The sequence below is a fragment of the Panulirus ornatus genome, chromosome 2 (assembly GCF_036320965.1).
Source record: "Panulirus ornatus isolate Po-2019 chromosome 2, ASM3632096v1, whole genome shotgun sequence".
In the NCBI taxonomy this organism is placed as follows: Eukaryota; Metazoa; Arthropoda; class Malacostraca; order Decapoda; family Palinuridae; genus Panulirus; species Panulirus ornatus.
In genome coordinates this window covers 31,130,617-31,148,025 of record NC_092225.1, presented here as the reverse complement: position 1 = coordinate 31,148,025, position 17,409 = coordinate 31,130,617, and the positions used below count along the sequence as shown (strand labels likewise).

Genomic DNA, 17,409 nt, shown 5'->3' with positions numbered 1-17,409 from the left:
ATATATATATATATATATATATATATATATATATTTTTTTTTTTTTATTATACTTTGTCGCTGTCTCCCGCGTTTGCGAGGTAGCGCAAGGAAACAGACGAAAGAAATGGCCCAACCCCCCCCCCCCCCATACACATGTATATACATACGTCCACACACGCAAATATACATACCTACACAGCTTTCCATGGTTTACCCCAGACGCTTCACATGCCTTGATTCAATCCACTGACAGCACGTCAACCCCGGTATACCACATCGCTCCAATTCACTCTATTCCTTGCCCTCCTTTCACCCTCCTGCATGTTCAGGCCCCGATCACACAAAACCTTTTTCACTCCATCTTTCCACCTCCAATTTGGTCTCCCTCTTCTCCTTGTTCCCTCCACCTCCGACACATATATCCTCTTGGTCAATCTTTCCTCGCTCATCCTCTCCATGTGCCCAAACCACTTCAAAACACCCTCTTCTGCTCTCTCAACCACGCTCTTTTTATTTCCACACATCTCTCTTACCCTTACGTTACTCACTCGATCAAACCACCTCACACCACACATTGTCCTCAAACATCTCATTTCCAGCACATCCATCCTCCTGCGCACAACTCTATCCATAGCCCAGGCCTCGCAACCATACAACATTGTTGGAACCACTATTCCTTCAAACATACCCATTTTTGCTTTCCGAGATAATGTTCTCGACTTCCACACATTCTTCAAGGCCCCCAGGATTTTCGCCCCCTCCCCCACCCTATGATCCACTTCCGCTTCCATGGTTCCATCCGCTGCCAGATCCACTCCCAGATATCTAAAACACTTCACTTCCTCCAGTTTTTCTCCATTCAAACTCACCTCCCAATTGACTTGACCCTCAACCCTACTGTACCTAATAACCTTGCTCTTATTCACATTTACTCTTAACTTTCTTCTTCCACACACTTTTCCAAACTCAGTCACCAGCTTCTGCAGTTTCTCACATGAATCAGCCACCAGCGCTGTATCATCAGCGAACAACAACTGACTCACTTCCCAAGCTCTCTCATCCCCAACAGGCTTCATACTTGCCCCTCTTTCCAAAACTTGCATTTACCTCCCTAACAACCCCATCCATAAACAAATTAAACAACCATGGAGACATCACACACCCCTGCCGCAAACCTACTTTCACTGGGAACCAATCACTTTCCTCTCTTCCTACACGTACACATGCCTTACATCCTCGATAAAAACTTTTCACTGCTTCTAACAACTTTCCTCCCACACCATATATTCTTAATACCTTCCACAGATCAACTCTATCATATGCCTTCTCCAGATCCATAAATGCTACATACAAATCCATTTGCTTTTCTAAGTATTTCTCACATACATTCTTCAAAGCAAACACCTGATCCACACATCCTCTACCACTTCTGAAACCACACTGCTCTTCCCCAATCTGATGCTCTGTACATGCCTTCACCCTCTCAATCAATACCCTCCCATATAATTTAATATATATATATATATATATATATATATATATATATATATATATATATATATATATATATATATATATTATTTTCTCAGGACCAGTATCTATGGTAGTGTCCTGGTGTTACAACCATTTTCTAAAGGCTCCTGTAGTCTAAGGCTTAGCTACATCCAATAGCTGGGAAATGTGGACTCCTAGACCAGGGGCAGCTAGCTCTCCTAGGTTAGGGCTACCCGGCCAGCCAGATGGGGGCTCCAGGAGGGCCAGAGTGAAGACTGTAGCCACAGTGTCCTGCTGTTTACACGGTTTTCATTACGCAAATGTTATAAAAGTTCACTTTTGTCCCACTTTACTGCAAAAGAAAATGGAAACAAAATCATTAGCCACTCAACTACCGTCCGTCCAATTTAGCTCGTCGTTTCGTTTGGATTAGATTTAACTTAAATCCTGTTGAAGTGAATGACGTAATTCCTACGAGTATTACAGAGAAAGACCTGATTCCTGGTATGTTGCAGAGTAAGACCTGAGTCAGCACTATGGTGATAAATAACCACAAGTTTTCGTATGGTTTATTTATACCTAATTTACGAAATTGACATCGTTCCAGAATTTATTCCCACTAAAATGCAGCCCAGCGGACTCGCTCGAGTGCTCTAGAGGCCCACTGAACATGTACACAGCGCACACCTGCTCTACTTATCCCAGCTTGTTATTGACTTAAGCAAGTGCATGCATACGATGTACTCCTGAAGTACATCGTATATATATATATATATATATATATATATATATATATATATATATATATATATATATATATATATATATCACAACATACAAACCTCCAACAGCCAAGATCGAAGCCGGGACCCCTGTGCCACGTACCTACCAATGTGCCACCTACCTACCAATGCTACAGCTAGGCGGTGGCCTGGGCCCGTCGCCTAGCGGTAGCATTCCCGCCTGTGGCACAGAGGTCCCGGGTTCGATCCTGGCTGTTAGAGGTTTGTATGTTCTATGAAGGTGCGCGTTCATATGCACTTAATTCGTATGTATATATATATATATATATATATATATATTTTTTTTTTGCTTTGTCGCTGTCTTTCGCGTTTGCGAGGTAGCGCAAGGAAACAGACGAAAGAAATGGCCCAACCCACCCCCATACACATGAATATACATACGTCCACACACGCAAATATACATACCTACACAGCTTTCCATGGTTTACCCCAGACTCTTCACGTGCCCTGATTCAATCCACTGATAGCACGTCAACCCCGGTATACCACATCGCTCCAATTCACTCTATTCCTTGCCCTCCTTTCACCCTCCTGCATGTTCAGGCCCCGATCACACAAAATCTTTTTCACTCCATCTCTCCACCTCCAATTTGGTCTCCCACTTCTCCTCGTTCCCTCCACCTCCGACACATATATCCTCTTGGTCAATCTTCCCTGACTCATTGTCTCCATGTGCCCAAACCATTTCAAAACACCCTCTTCTGCTTTCTCAACTACGCTCTTTTTATTTCCACACATCTCTCTCACCCTTACGTTACTTACTCGATCAAACCACCTCACACCACAAATTGTCCTCAAACATCTCATTTCCAGCACATCCATCCTCCTGCGCACAACTCTATCCATAGCCCACGCCTCGCAACCATACAACATTGTTGGAACCACTATTCCTTCAAACATACCCATATATATATATATATATATATATATATATATATATATATATATATATATATATATATATATATTTGTTAATACTGTTATTTCATTATCTGCACAAAATCTCCCTAATCCTGAAACGTGTCATTCTAAGACTCCCTTGACAGTTTTTCGCCGATAGTAGGATACGTTATATGTGAGCTACGCTGCAACGTCAGTATAACATTATAGTCGGTAATTTTCATAATAGTAAATCATATGATATCATAACCTTATGTTCGATCTGCAGCCAAGTGTTCTGTGCTCTTTTTCGATGGTTGTAGCTCTTCCTGAGCTGGGGATGAAGGAGCATGCGGCAGAGTACATTATCAATTTTTTTCGGTTAATTATACTCACTCAAGATTTTCTGGTTTATCAGTAAAGCCTAAAAATATGTTTAGATCATATTTATGCAATATGGCGACACAAAGGTTAAAATCTTGAGCTGGCACTGGGCTAAGCTGAAAGCAGAGTGGCTGTTGGCTCAGACCGGCGCCAGCTCCCACGATCCCACGCCAGCATCCACCTCCTGTCTACACACTGCATCTTTTCCCATAACTTATTGGCTTCTTAATTTGCCATGAATTGAGAAATGTGGTGTCACACGTAGGTCACAGATAAGGACAGGAATTAATATTAGTCTTCTTACTAACTTCATAGATTTATATTCAGTTTGTGTACTTTAAATGTGAAGGCAAAGCAAACATTCTAACCGTAAACTCTCAAGAGTGCTAATGTGTACTCTCACTTCTCTTATAATAGCGAACGGATGTCTCTTGTGGCAGACGTCAGCAGTAGCCCATTAGACGTGTCTAGATATCCACTACACTTTGTAACTGACGCCCGAATGTATCTAATGATTTTCGGCAGTAAACAACCATTGGCAATGATTGTTGTATCCTTCGCCAGATGTTGTTGCTTGTAGGCGAATGATCCGCCAATGCACCTCAACCGGGCGTCCTCTTCTCTCTCGAGAAACCTGTAGAAAACTACATCATGTATATGAATGTATTTCTGTACAACTGAGGGGCAACACACACACGAAAGTGACACCATATAACTGCAAATGGAGCAGTTAGCGAGCGCAGTAGCGGTAGGCTGTGACTCTCCTCGTTTCCGTATATTTCAAACATACAAATAACGAATGGTGGAGCATCCTTGAAGTAATCATCCACAGCGCAAGTTGTCTAAACAAGTCCATCGTTACCTTTTCACCTCATTAATGACAGCTCCTCCCTTGCCGTAGCCATATATATTTTTTTCTTAACACCTGGTACCAGATTTTTCGCCTTTATACCTGGACACCGTGAAAATTATTTTTCATTCTGCTTTCCTTGGTTGTCCATCCTCAGTACTGTCAATGATATATTCCAGCAAGTCAGAGGGCTCGGGACCTGCTGCCACAAGGCGCTTATAGTCTTAGCTTTACCGCCCGTCAGCGGCTAATTCGTTTTGCGGGTCGTGCTCATCCTGTAAGCGACAACTGCAAATGTATAACGATTGCTCTCTCAGACCGCAGGGTTTGTTTTGCCCTAAGACGTAATGGTGTGAACCATCCACATTTCTTCTTACAAACGTTACTGTTCATAAAGGAGCTAAAGTGCCATTAGTATGTCTAGTCCATATCTAGCTGGGTGATAGATGTGTTGATGGATGGGTGGCTTAGTGCGTGGATGAGTGTGTTTGTTGGTAACAATGTATTTTCGTTGGTGGGTGTAGGTGCTTTTTGACGGATGGGTTTGTTTTACTTGTAGTTATTGATATTTGATGGTGGACGTGTGGTTGTTAAATGATGGATGTGTTATTGATGTGACGTTTGTTGGTGGGTGTGTTACAACTGAATGGATGTGTTGTGGATGAGTGTGCTTGCGGTGGGATAGTGCATTTGTTGGTTCTCGGACGAATGTTCTTGTTGGTTTGTGTATATTATTCAGTTGACATTAGTACTGATTCATATAGTTCTGTGTTTGTTACCCTTGTGATTTTTAGACAATATTGATAAAGGAACAAGAGCTGCTTTTCCTCATCGAATGTAGTATTTGCAACATGTAGGTTTAACGGGGAATGATGGGACGGGTTTTTATATCGCCGCTGAAAATTTTTTCAGAGTTTTAGGTTAGGTTACGTTTGACTGGTATGGCTGACTTTTTTTTTTTTTTTTATCCACAATATCTTTGGAGATCGATATATGTAACCGTACATTTCCCAGACCAAGACACGAGGGTTTTCTCTCATACGTCATCCTCTTCACTCATTCTTTTAATCAAAATTGCGGAATTACTTTCTTGTTGTTATCTCCTATCACAAATGCTTCCGTTTCTCCTTAATTACAAAGATTTTTTTGTGGGGGTAGTGAACGAATTCACAAAGAAAGGGGCGCAAGGAAAGTGATTATTTAGATTGATTAATTACACATTCCCAGGATCCCTTTTATGGGGCTCTTATAGCTTCGAGACTGCTGTTCCAATCAGCAGGGAACTGGCACACTCTTGGAGCGAGATGGTTCACCGATGAGACAACTCTTCTTCCCTCTTAAGTGATGATACAGACAAAAAAAATTTTCACTCGCGGTGTAACCCCAAGCAGGAGGAGTCTGGTAACACACACACACACGCACACACACACATATGTGTGTATATATATATATATATATATATATATATATATATATATATATATATATATATATATATATATATATATATATATATATGTAGATAGATAGATGGATAGATAGATAGATAGTCCTTTTTTCTTTCACATTTCACTTGTGTCAGGGTTGGCACAGTTTCTGTATGTAAGTATTGACCCATGATGATGAATGCATGTGTTGATGAGGAATACGTTACCGTTGCGTTAGGAAGTGGATGGCTGCAGGTGGGCGGGGCTGAGCAGGTGATGCCATCATCGAGGCAGACCTCCTGCATCCAGCCAGGATGGTGGGCCGGGCACTGACTGCCGCAGTTGCCTCCTCGGGATCAATACAGCAGCTGCATCCCCAAGTTATTCTTGCAACATATTCTTTTGTATACCTACTAACGTATACCAACCCTGGCGTAGGTATACCGTGGCGAGTGATGACAGTATTCTTATCTTACTCAAGCCTCCCGGCCCACGCTGGCTCTGGCCGAACCCTCACCTTCCTTTTTTAACACAATACAGTGAAGCCTCACGTTGGCGGCCATCACCCTCAGTCACTCCGGCACCACCCTCGCCCCTCAACCTTCTCACGTCTCTGAAAATCGGCCAGTATCTGATGACCAAGAGTAGCGCATGATGTCCTCTGGGTTCCGTTCGTCTGATCCAGTTGCAGGATCCTCAAGAAGGAGGACTTGCAGCACACGACAACCTCTCGTCTGCTGTTGGTCCCGGGGTCGCCAGAGGAGGCCGCGTGAGTTCTTTTGTCATGAAAAAAAGGAAGGAGCCTTCGTGCCGCCCGCGGCTCCCGCTCGGCCAGGCCTGGGTCAGCAGCAGCGCCAGCCCCCATCCCTGGCCTTGTGCCCGGCCCCTCTCTCCTCCTTCACGTTACGTCCCCTGTACGACTGTCATGGGACCAGTTTTTTACGTTGTTTGTGTTGGAGAGATGTAAACAGAACGGTCACTTTCTCTGTATTTTTTATCCTTTTTTTTCTTTTTTGGCTGCAAGACACAGCCACAGCACTGTGTGACCTGTCGACGTAGCCAGTTTCTTGAGTGCTTCAAGGGCCTCCTCGGGCAGGAAGTAAGGATATTGCCACCTGAGGATGGCATCATGACGGTCATGCCGTCTGTGCTGCTCTGCCACTGGCATGTTTTGGTCCCAGGTGCATCTAACAGTTATATGATGGCAACACGTGCTGCCTGCTGTATCCCATAACTTATACTCATTCACATTGTAAAAAGTTTCACACTTGACGAATACCATATATTTGTACAATTAGCTGTAATGTTTCATATCCCATATATATATATATATATATATATATATATATATATATATATATATATATATATATATATATATATATATATATATAAAATGCTTATAGTATATTCTATTTATGAGCAGTAAAGAATATTCTCGAAAAAAAGTCAATGCTTTGTCACGTGCAGTTTACGTGGTCACTCAGATGACGTCATCTCCTGGTTGTGTGTTATAAATCAGATCTGTGTCCCGAGTCGCCTCGCTTTATCAGCCATTCATTTCTCCACAGAAACTAAACCAATCAGGAGTGTCGCAGTGTGGACGGATAGACGTAACACGCTCAAGACATGGCCGTTACTCTCCTCCTCACGTTTTCTCATGAATTTGTATCTAATCGGACAAGCTTTACTGGTACACACACACACACACACACACACACACCATCTGGCTACAGTGCTGGCTGCAGTATTTCCGTTTCTCGTAAAACATTACGCGACCTTATAAACTCGAATCCCCCCCTCAGCAGACTGCAGCTCTTCCCTTTAACTTTTAAAAGCCTGGCACTTGGCCAGTATGCTGCCGTACCATTATTTACAGATCTTCATCCGAGAATGGAGAATTATATTTTTAACGTATGTATTAATGGCTTCACGTACGGCAGGTTGACCTTCTTCCTCTGGTAGGTTTCTGACTTGGTCATTCAATTGTTTTATCATCAAGCGAACTCCGATACCTTTGTTTTCTGATTTATTTTTGTCCAGAATTCTACTTTTGATTTATTCTATCACCTTGACTTGTTATTTACAAGTTTTCTTAACTCGTTGTCACAAGTTGTCAGTTGTAATCAGCGTGCAACTTACTGTAGTCCATTGTTTGTGTTGGTCAGGGAAGGAAGGAGTTAATTCCGTCACTCCGCTTCACGCGCCACGTCCCACACCCGCTCAGAGCCGGGCTACCGCCCAGGTTGACATGGCCTGACACAGGCCGGGCCGGGGTGAGTGACACCCTTTGCATCCTCCGACTCTTCCGGCTCACATATTATTCTATATATTTACGCCGTTTCACAAGGTAAGTTGAAATAGATGTAAATAACATGACTTACACAGGTTTTTCACACCCACCAGAATTCTTAGGCACTTTTCCTTGTCTCACCTTTTCCCGTTTCCTTAACATTTTGTATGTCAATTAAGGTCTGGCATCTGTGTGAACTTTTGCCCATGACTTTGCCTCAAACAATAAAGGAATGTGTTTTATACACATTTGCTTATGATACCACTATGGGCCACGCTCACAGTACACCGAATAGTGAGCGGACGGGCAAAAGTTATCATCTTGGCGAGATGGAAAAAAAATGGAAAACTATTTTCTGAAACAGCAAGTTAGAAGAGTCAAGAGGAGCAAGAAATATGACGTGGTATTTAAGTTGTAACATGGTGGCCACAGTACCAGAGAAGCATTGCTAGAGTTTTGTTGTAGGATCAGTAATGAAGGGACAATGATTCTAAACTTTTTTGATTTCTCAGAATTCTTGCAATACATGTTATGGTAACCCTGAGGTGTCTCGTGCAGGTTGAGGGATGGCGTGGTGGCGCGGCGGCCCAGCGAGCCTGACGGTGGTGGCCTGCCTGGTCCTTGTTTGCTACTTTCCTGGGTAAGTATTGTACACCATCAATTATTATATATATATATATATATATATATATATATATATATATATATATATATATATATATATATATATATATGTGTGTGTGTGTGTGTGTGTGTGTGTGTTGAAAAGTTTCTAAACAATTTGAGATGTAGAGATGTAGATTTGCTTTCAGAACCAAGAATATTTACCGAGTCTTGACATCCACGCCACCAGTGACTTCCAAACTGATGTGAATGTTTGACTCATCAGTAGATTACCGTGGCTTGTGACAGCGTAGTTCACTTACCGGGGCGCTCCATCCTCCAGCGCGGGAGGGGATCTTAGTCACACGGTTAAAAATCCTTCTAAAGAACACGACTACAGTGTGAGAATTTATCAAGAGAGAGAAAGTAGGTCCGTGTTGTTAACATTCCTTGTAAGCTCGGGAGACAGTGCCGTGAGTTCACTTCCCCTGTCATCTTAGTGTTACAGGCACAATATATATATGAAAAGACTGCTGTCACAGCCTAGTCGTGTGGGCGGGGAAAGACTTACTGATCTAGGTCAGACGTCGTGGAGCAGGTGACTCCCGTCCCCCAAGGAGCAGACCCGACCGTGGCTACACACCACTTAATGATATATTGACTGACGCCTGTGTTGGCCGCGACGCTACCCTCACTGTAGCTGATGGTGCCTCACAGTGGAACATCATAATACGCACTTTTGTCTTTATAAGAAGCGGATAGAAATAAAGGTGGTAGGAACTATGCACCCTGTAAGGCTAGGTGTAGTTGAGAATTCTGTATGATAAATTTGCAGTTTCTTTCTATCCTGATAGAAAAACAATGCACTATATACACCGAGGATGATATGGTGGTCATGGTGACAGTCCCCCATATGGGACTTGCCTGGTTGGTATTTGATAACTATAACCAGTAAGAAAAAGTCAGACCGTAATTGAAATCAGTTTTTGTTATCATAATGCTCTCATTTATGATAATTCTCAGTCATCACAGTTTTCAAGAAAAATGAGTTATCAGTGCTATGTTGAAAGTTAACATTGCTATGTTGAAAAAAAAAGAAAAGGAATATGAAAACAGATGGCTATAATCGTAGAGAACACAGATCAAATGTTTGTCTTGCTGTAAATAAGTATGACGGATTTCAAACCATCAACATATACAGGACCAGAACCCCCTTGTGAGAGGGGTTTTGGGGTTGAATCCTCAAGACCTTCATGCAGTTCCGAGGGTGCGTTACAATCTGTAGCAGGAATAGGATGGACCCCTTTGAAACGAGAGGATATATATGACGAGACTATACCCTGCTTCGTCAAGTGAACATGATACAGCCTCGTCAACGTGGACTCTTCACTCGCCGTGTAACCTCAGGCGGGAGGAATCCGGTAACACCAACTGATGTCAACTGACAGAAGGTGGGCCCTGTGCCTCGACCAACTGTGTTCGGCTGCAGCCTATGTGTGTCTGGATTTCCTGCCTAGGCTTCGTATACCAGCTCCCCTGACCTGAGAGAGGCGGCGGTTTACGGACGACTGAACTGTCAGGCTGTACGAAGATGGACGGGGGCAGTGTGTACGCACTGGTGGTACAGAAAGAGAAATAAGTGTTTTAGAAAGTTAGGGTCAGAACATTTATTAAGCGTAGTCTTCTTTTATCGAGAACGAGAGAAAAATAGTACTGTAAAGCGTGAGTGTGAGGAAGAACAAAATTATTTCAGGAAAATTATCTTCATTTGAAAAGGAATGTTTAGTGTTACCTGATGGAGTTCATTGTGTCACATCTGCAGGATCGGAGGAGCTGCGGGAGAGGCGACATAAGCTTCATTACCATGGGAATATGAAGTTAGGAGGTGAGGTTGGCTAGAGGCCAGGAGCGGGAGGCGGGCGGCCGGGTATGTGTGCATCCCCTCAGGAAGGTACACAATGGCAGAAGTCTGTTACCCGAGGCAAAGGAAGGACACGCCGACTCCTGTGGCGTGAAATATTTAAGACATGGTCCGAAGCGAAAGAGAATATATATATAAATATATATATATATATATATATATATATATATTTTTTTTTTTTTTTCTTTTTTTCATACTATTCATTTCCCGCGATAGCGAGGTAGCGTCAAGAACAGAGGACTGGGCCTTTGAGGGAACATCCTCACCCGGCCCCCCTCTCTGTTCCTTCTTTTGGAAAAAAAAAAAAAAAAAACCAAGACTCCCGTCCTTGTAGAGCCTCTTCACACAAGGATACCCCTGTGACTCCCCCAGGAGCAGTATAAAACTGCGGCGGCCGAGGAACTCCCTCTGTGGCCACACCAGTAATGGAAGACGTGATGCTTCTGCAGCAGGCTCCACCTCCCTGAGGTCGCCGCTGATTGGTTATTAAACCCACCAGTCGCTGACAGGGAAAAAAAAACAGCACCTATTATGCAGTTTCTTCTGCCTTATTACCAGATCTGTACATGTGAGAGTTCATGTACACCACAAACACGCGAGAACTAGTCATATATATATATATATATATATATATATATATATATATATATATATATATATATATATACATTCTCTTCTGTAGTTTCGATAAATCACACTTGACAGCTAGAGGATGGATGTGAGCAAAAGAGGCCAGTTTTTTGTGTGCTCTTGGCGCTACCTCGCAAACGCAGGAAACGGCAAATATATTAAAAACAAAGATATATGAGTAACTTACAAGCACATCACGCTAAGTCCTGGTTATCATTTCTTATTCATAAAAATTTATGTGTGTACAAACATACCGTCTTTGCAGAGGCGTAACTGTTACAGATTGGTAACTGCTCTACCTCACTCACTTACCTTGGCGTACTCTCCGTTTTCTGTTTTTATTCTCCCGCTGCCTACATTGAGTCCTGCCTTTGTTCTTCGTACTTGCAATTTATCAACCTTCTTCCAATCCCACAGAACAGTTGAAGGACAGAACTTAATAACCGTGTGTTTGTTCCTCAGACTGGCTGAGTGCACCGCCCAGCGGCAGTTCCTGCAGAATAAACTGAAGGACTACGATGTTAACGTGTGGCCCGACTTCGGCAGTGACAGTGAGTAGCTGTTGTTCCTGGTTTCCCGTGTGAGTGACACCAGTGTCTCTTCCGATGGTGATTCCACACACACTGTAGTAGTGTAGTGGCCAAGGTGAAGGCGAGTGAGTTAGGGTGCGGTAGATTGCAGACGAGGGCCCGAAGGGACGAGAATCTGTTTGTAAATATATATCACTAGGGAAGTTGATCAGTAAGAGGTGACTAGAATGTCTGACGAATGTTGACAAGGTCACTAAACTAGAAAGATGCAAATGTTTGTTTTTCATATGCTAAGGCAAGGTAATGTAAAGCATCCAGTCAGTCCAGGCTAGGCTAAGCTTGTTATTATTTTTTTTTTTTCTTTTTCCAAAAGAAGGAACAGAGAATTGGGCCAGGTGAGGGTATTCCCTCAAAGGCCCAGTCCTCTGTTCTTAACGCTACCTCGCTAATGCGGGAAATGGCGAATAGTTTGAAAGAAAAAAAGAAATATATATATATATATATATATATATATATATATATATATATATATATATATATATATGATAGACATTCACCTTCCTTAGCACCCACTCGCTAGCATTCATCCCAGATAACCATCTCCTCTTGCCTCCAAAATTCTGGTGTCTGTATCTGTCTGACTTGCTATAAACACTTTTCTGTCATTTACAGACTACAGCACTCTATGTCACCCATACTACAGAAACTCCCGTCTACCCCCCTTACATCTACAAGATAATCCTCACGCCTCCCTCTGTGGCATGTAATGTTAGCAACTCAATCTGTACATCCTAGCATAAGTCCGCTTCTGCTCGACTCCGACACCTTACCTTTACGACACTCGTCGTGAAAATATGCCACGAACCCGTAACAAGTGACATCTGCTTGGCCGCTTCCGTCGTAATGAGCTACCTTCTCAATTAAACTTTCTCTCTCTCCTTCCATCTCACTCTATTATCCTTGTTCTGACAGTTAGCGTCCTCCACTGACGCGCCATACACTCCGTGGAAAGCTCAGACACGGGACATCTCTAACTGGCGGGTAAATTTGCCGTAAGTCTGAATCTGGATGACGGCCCGGGTGGTGGCCGAGGAGGGCTGGTGTAGCAGCCAGGGCCGGGATCTCCTAGGTAGGAGGTGATGAGGAAAAAAATGATAGTTGTAGAACATATAGATGTATGTTGTAGATTTACTGGTGTTTGAGTGTCTCCTTATGTATATATATTTCCGATATCTTATATTTATACCCCAGCTGTGTGTGTGTGTGTGTGTGTGTGTGTGTGAGTGTGTGTGTGTGTGAGAGATATTGTGTTGGATGAGACAGTAGGTGAGTTAGACAGGTCTTGTACACTGTGGGTAGCGATGGGTGAACGAAGTTTCTCTATGGGCCTCTGAGGCTTAGGGGGAACCAGTTGTGTTGCTCGTTTGTGTTGATGTCTAGATCTTGGATATGTCTTTAGTTTGTGTCTCTGTTATGTAGCTTCTGCCATATTGTTTTTGCTGCTGCTACGGTCTCAGACGTGTGCCAGGAGGGTTTTTTGTGAGTCATAATGATTTTTTTTTTTCTGTGGTTTTAGTGAAGTGTTTGTCGCGAGTGGTAGATCTCAATGTTCTGTTTTGTACCGTCTCCGGAATGGGCGCCCGTGATTTGGGAGCCTCGAGGTGGGAGTAGCTCATAATGGGGAGGCCAGGTGGGTGGGGACTGAGGTATTAGCACTGCGGGAGGACGTATATGTCTACATTTATAATCATATAGGTATATTGAGGATAAATGTGTTCTCCAGGGGTTTCGTATTTTACGAAGAGAATAATATCTTCACTTAGCGGTCACTCCTCTACCCTTCCTCACAGCCCCAGGCTCGAGATAAGTTCCACCTCCTCCTTACAGCCCAAGTCCCCACACGCCGGATGCAATCATTCCGATGATCGCCGACACAGGAGAACTCTGGCTGGCTTCGAACAGGCCACCTGCAGTAACTGGCCTCAGACGATCTTCCACTGTCGCCTACATTACAGCAAAAGTCGGACATCTGATGGAGTAATGGATGACATGTGAAACTTGGCCTCACACTGCGGTTCTGGACCTCCAGCCATTGTGTGACTGGTAGTAGAAACTGTATGACACACACACACACACACACACACACACACCACCGCTGCCGCCGGCATGGGTAAAATCACCCAGCTCCTGCGATCCTGTGTTTGAGGAGACGGCAGAAGACGACGGAGCGTGAAGATATGGCCGAAACGCGGCGTCTCATGCGGTCCTGCTGTGCTTGCTTGCCCTGACATGTCTGAGCCAGACTTTCCTCTTGCCTCGTTACTCTCACTCACAAGTTGACACTCATGATGCACCGGGATTCTCCGAGAGAGAGAGAGAGAGAGAGAGAGAGAGAGAGAGGGGGGGGGGGGATTTTCGTCCAGCCCGTGTTCCATGACGATTGTGTTTGCCGGGCAAGAGATGGAGGTGCGGAGCGGAATATAGCGGCCCAACTCTACCATGGATAACTTTCCTGAGGACGTGGCCGAAGTGGTCAGATTTGTAGAGCTTTTGTGCTATAGGGACATGAGTGTAGAACAGTGTTATATCAAGGGTTTCATCGACCACGTCTTGCAGACGAGGATATTGTATTGTGTATATATGTTGTGTAAATGTATGAATGCATTTTCCTGTTTGAAAATACTTATATTGAATGGAGAGGGACTTTTACACTCGCAGGGCCATGTCCCTTGAATATTCTCTTCTCTCATGCAGTTTCTTGATATATTTATGCTGTCTACCTACATTAACCACGTCCTCAATCATGTTTGCTGTATGTATGACCACGGCAGGGGATGATGCATGACGTGGAGGGAGGCACTGACCCTCACCATAGTGTCCCTCGCTGTTCAGCAGCGATCTCTGCGCACTTGTACCATATATGGTCTGGAAAGCGGAGAGGCGGCCACTGGAACCTTACACAAAATACGTCTGATTTTTTCTTGTACCTTGTCATGAACTAACCACCTTATGTAGCTGCACTGCTGGCAGTCCGCCCAGAATCTTGTTAAGTCAACTTTCAGAAGACAAGAATACCCAGCGGGTGGCTTCATAAAGAACCCTGGATGTTACCTAAGCATACACTGATAGTGGTTATGCTGGAGATTTCCTTAAAAAAATGAAAGCAATGAAGAAATGGTTGGTTAAAATCATGTGGCTCTTGGGCCATTTAATACAAAATTTATGTTAGTTGGGATTATAATGGTTCGTTACGCACAATGTACCTAAACTGACTATTGGGCTAAACGTATATTTAGAAGACATTTTTGTTTTAACAGTGATTACTTAAGGTCATTGGAAGAAGTGCCCCTGTCTTAGGGGTAATGGAGGGAATCTTAGGTCAGGTGTTGAAGGATGCTGTAGTATGTAGGTCCCTGTGTTGCTTGTGTTGTCATGGACCAAGTTGATATAATGGGTTACACAGAGCTTTAGAGTAGGATAAACTGGACAGAAAGTATTTCATATATATATATATATATATATATATATATATATATATATATATATATATATATATATATATATATATATATATATATATATATATATATTGGAAATGATCACAATTTTGCGCGTGATCAAGTATATTCTATGAGTCCATGAGGAAAATGAAACACGATAAGTTCCCAAGTGCACTTTCGTGTAATAATTACATCATCAGGGGAGACACAAGAGTGAAATATAACAGTCAGTTGATATACAACGAAGAGACGTAGCTAGGACGCTATTTGGTAAGCATGTGATTGGACAATTACATGTTTAGCAAATGGCGTCCTAGCTACGTCTCTTCGCTGTATATCAACTGACTTATATTTTTCTCTTGTGTCTCCCCTGATGATGAGATTTCTTTTCTGCCATGATGTATTCCTGAGGAGTGTGAGTGTAGTACACATACGGGTACACAGTCATGGCAGGTTTGTTGGGAAGGGACGTGTTTACCAGGCCAGGTCACCGTGTTGGTGGCAGTGAAGGACCAGTCTACCCCGGCTGGGTATTCATGGCACCAGTGTTGAGGAAAAGCTTCAAGAATGTCAAGAGGAAATATTTCTGCATGTGTCCGCCTTATCCCCTGCATGTTCTACAAGTTTCGCTACTCCTGCACTGTTACATAGAAGTCGCTGTCTGGATTCTAACTTAATTTCTCTCATAATTGTCACACTGCATTTACTGGTTATTTTCTTTACATTAAGATGACTTTTATTTCTTTTTCTTAAAGTGGGAGGCGATGGCTAATTCATGTTCGCATTAATCTTAAAGATGAAAACAACATGTGGAGGGCATGACATGTCGCTATGGTTAGAGAGAGACGCGTGATGATTGGGTAGAGGTGCGTCGTGAGCGAAAACTAGAGTGGACAACTTGTCTCTTGCCTCACCGAACCTCGAGAGCGGGAGACGTTAACCTGAGGCTGGCCAGGCCAGGTCTGGGGGAACAGGAGGGTTAGTGACGGCTGCGCAGTGGCTGTCAAGAGCCACTCCTTTGGCCCAGCTAGCTGTCTTTTCTTTTTGCCTAACCCGCACGTGGGTTGATTGCTCCTATTTTACAAATATACAATCTTTCTCTTTCACACATAACACTTGGCAACACCTTACTCACATGACTTGTTCTTCGTAACTGTATTCTCCTGCGGTGAGCACTACGTGCTAGCCACGACTTTAGTCAGAATCTCGTCGTAAGTTCCAGCATAACACAGGTGGTTCACACACACCTGTATGGCTGGTGGTGGTGACCCTAGCTGGAGGGGGCTGCATGTTCCTCCCTTTTAAACCCGGACATTCCTGCCACCTAGTGAAGAGGTACAGCTTTTCCGTGGACGAGTCTAGATCGTTTTTATATCTGTTGTTGAGCTATCTGCTGGACTGCCTCCAAGCAGGCTAATTACCTACTTGCTGGCCACCCGCCAGAGGTATCACACAGCCCCCGGGAAAACTGGTCGAGGACACCAGCTGAAGAATATTTTACACTGTCAGTTGATGCACAGTTATGATGATGATTTGATACAGAGCTTCATCAACAGATGAAGCTGGCGATAGAGTTGGTGGAGTTGGGCCGGGGGCAGGGCAGGGATAGTAGGGGTCCTGAGAGAAGTGGTGGGATCAGAGAAGGGATTGTAGGGGAGTCGTTAGAGGGTGGATGAGTTAGGATGGACGGGGAGGTGGGTGGATGTACGTGTGTCGTGATATTGGACTTACTACCATTGTGTGCTGCAGGGGAGTGTGTGTGTGGGTGGGTGGGTAGTGAGTGGTGGAGTACATCATGTGGGCACGCCAGGTATTGCCAGCCATTGTGTAGAAATGTGTGAGGCGGACACGAGGAATGGCAGACATCATTCTTCCTGTATGTCTGAGGAGTCATTGCTGAATTCGATCAGCTTAGCACAACGGTACGACCCTTGAGCAGGACGGCGTAAGGCAAGTACGACCCATGGGCGGGACGGCACGACCCGTGAGGACGATAATACGACCAGTGAGCTTGACGGTGCGACCTAGCTGTGTTTAAAGACTAAAAGACACATATGTGTGCATGTCAGTCTTGATGTAATGTTATTCAAGTTTATGTTTCAACTCTGTACTG

The 17,409-nt window shown here is 43.7% G+C and overlaps 1 protein-coding gene across 1 annotated transcript in view; it reads left to right on the top strand.

The window, feature by feature from the left end:
• The window catches only part of LOC139752113 (glycine receptor subunit alpha-2-like), an 80,667-nt gene that overhangs the window by 15,296 nt on the left and 47,962 nt on the right, over positions 1 to 17,409 (top strand). Inside the window, exons 2-3 of the mRNA XM_071668022.1 lie at positions 8,671 to 8,752; positions 11,729 to 11,817. Coding sequence (XP_071524123.1) covers positions 8,679 to 8,752; positions 11,729 to 11,817 — 163 coding nt within the window. The 5' untranslated portion in view covers positions 8,671 to 8,678. The remainder of the gene's footprint in view (positions 1 to 8,670; positions 8,753 to 11,728; positions 11,818 to 17,409) is intronic.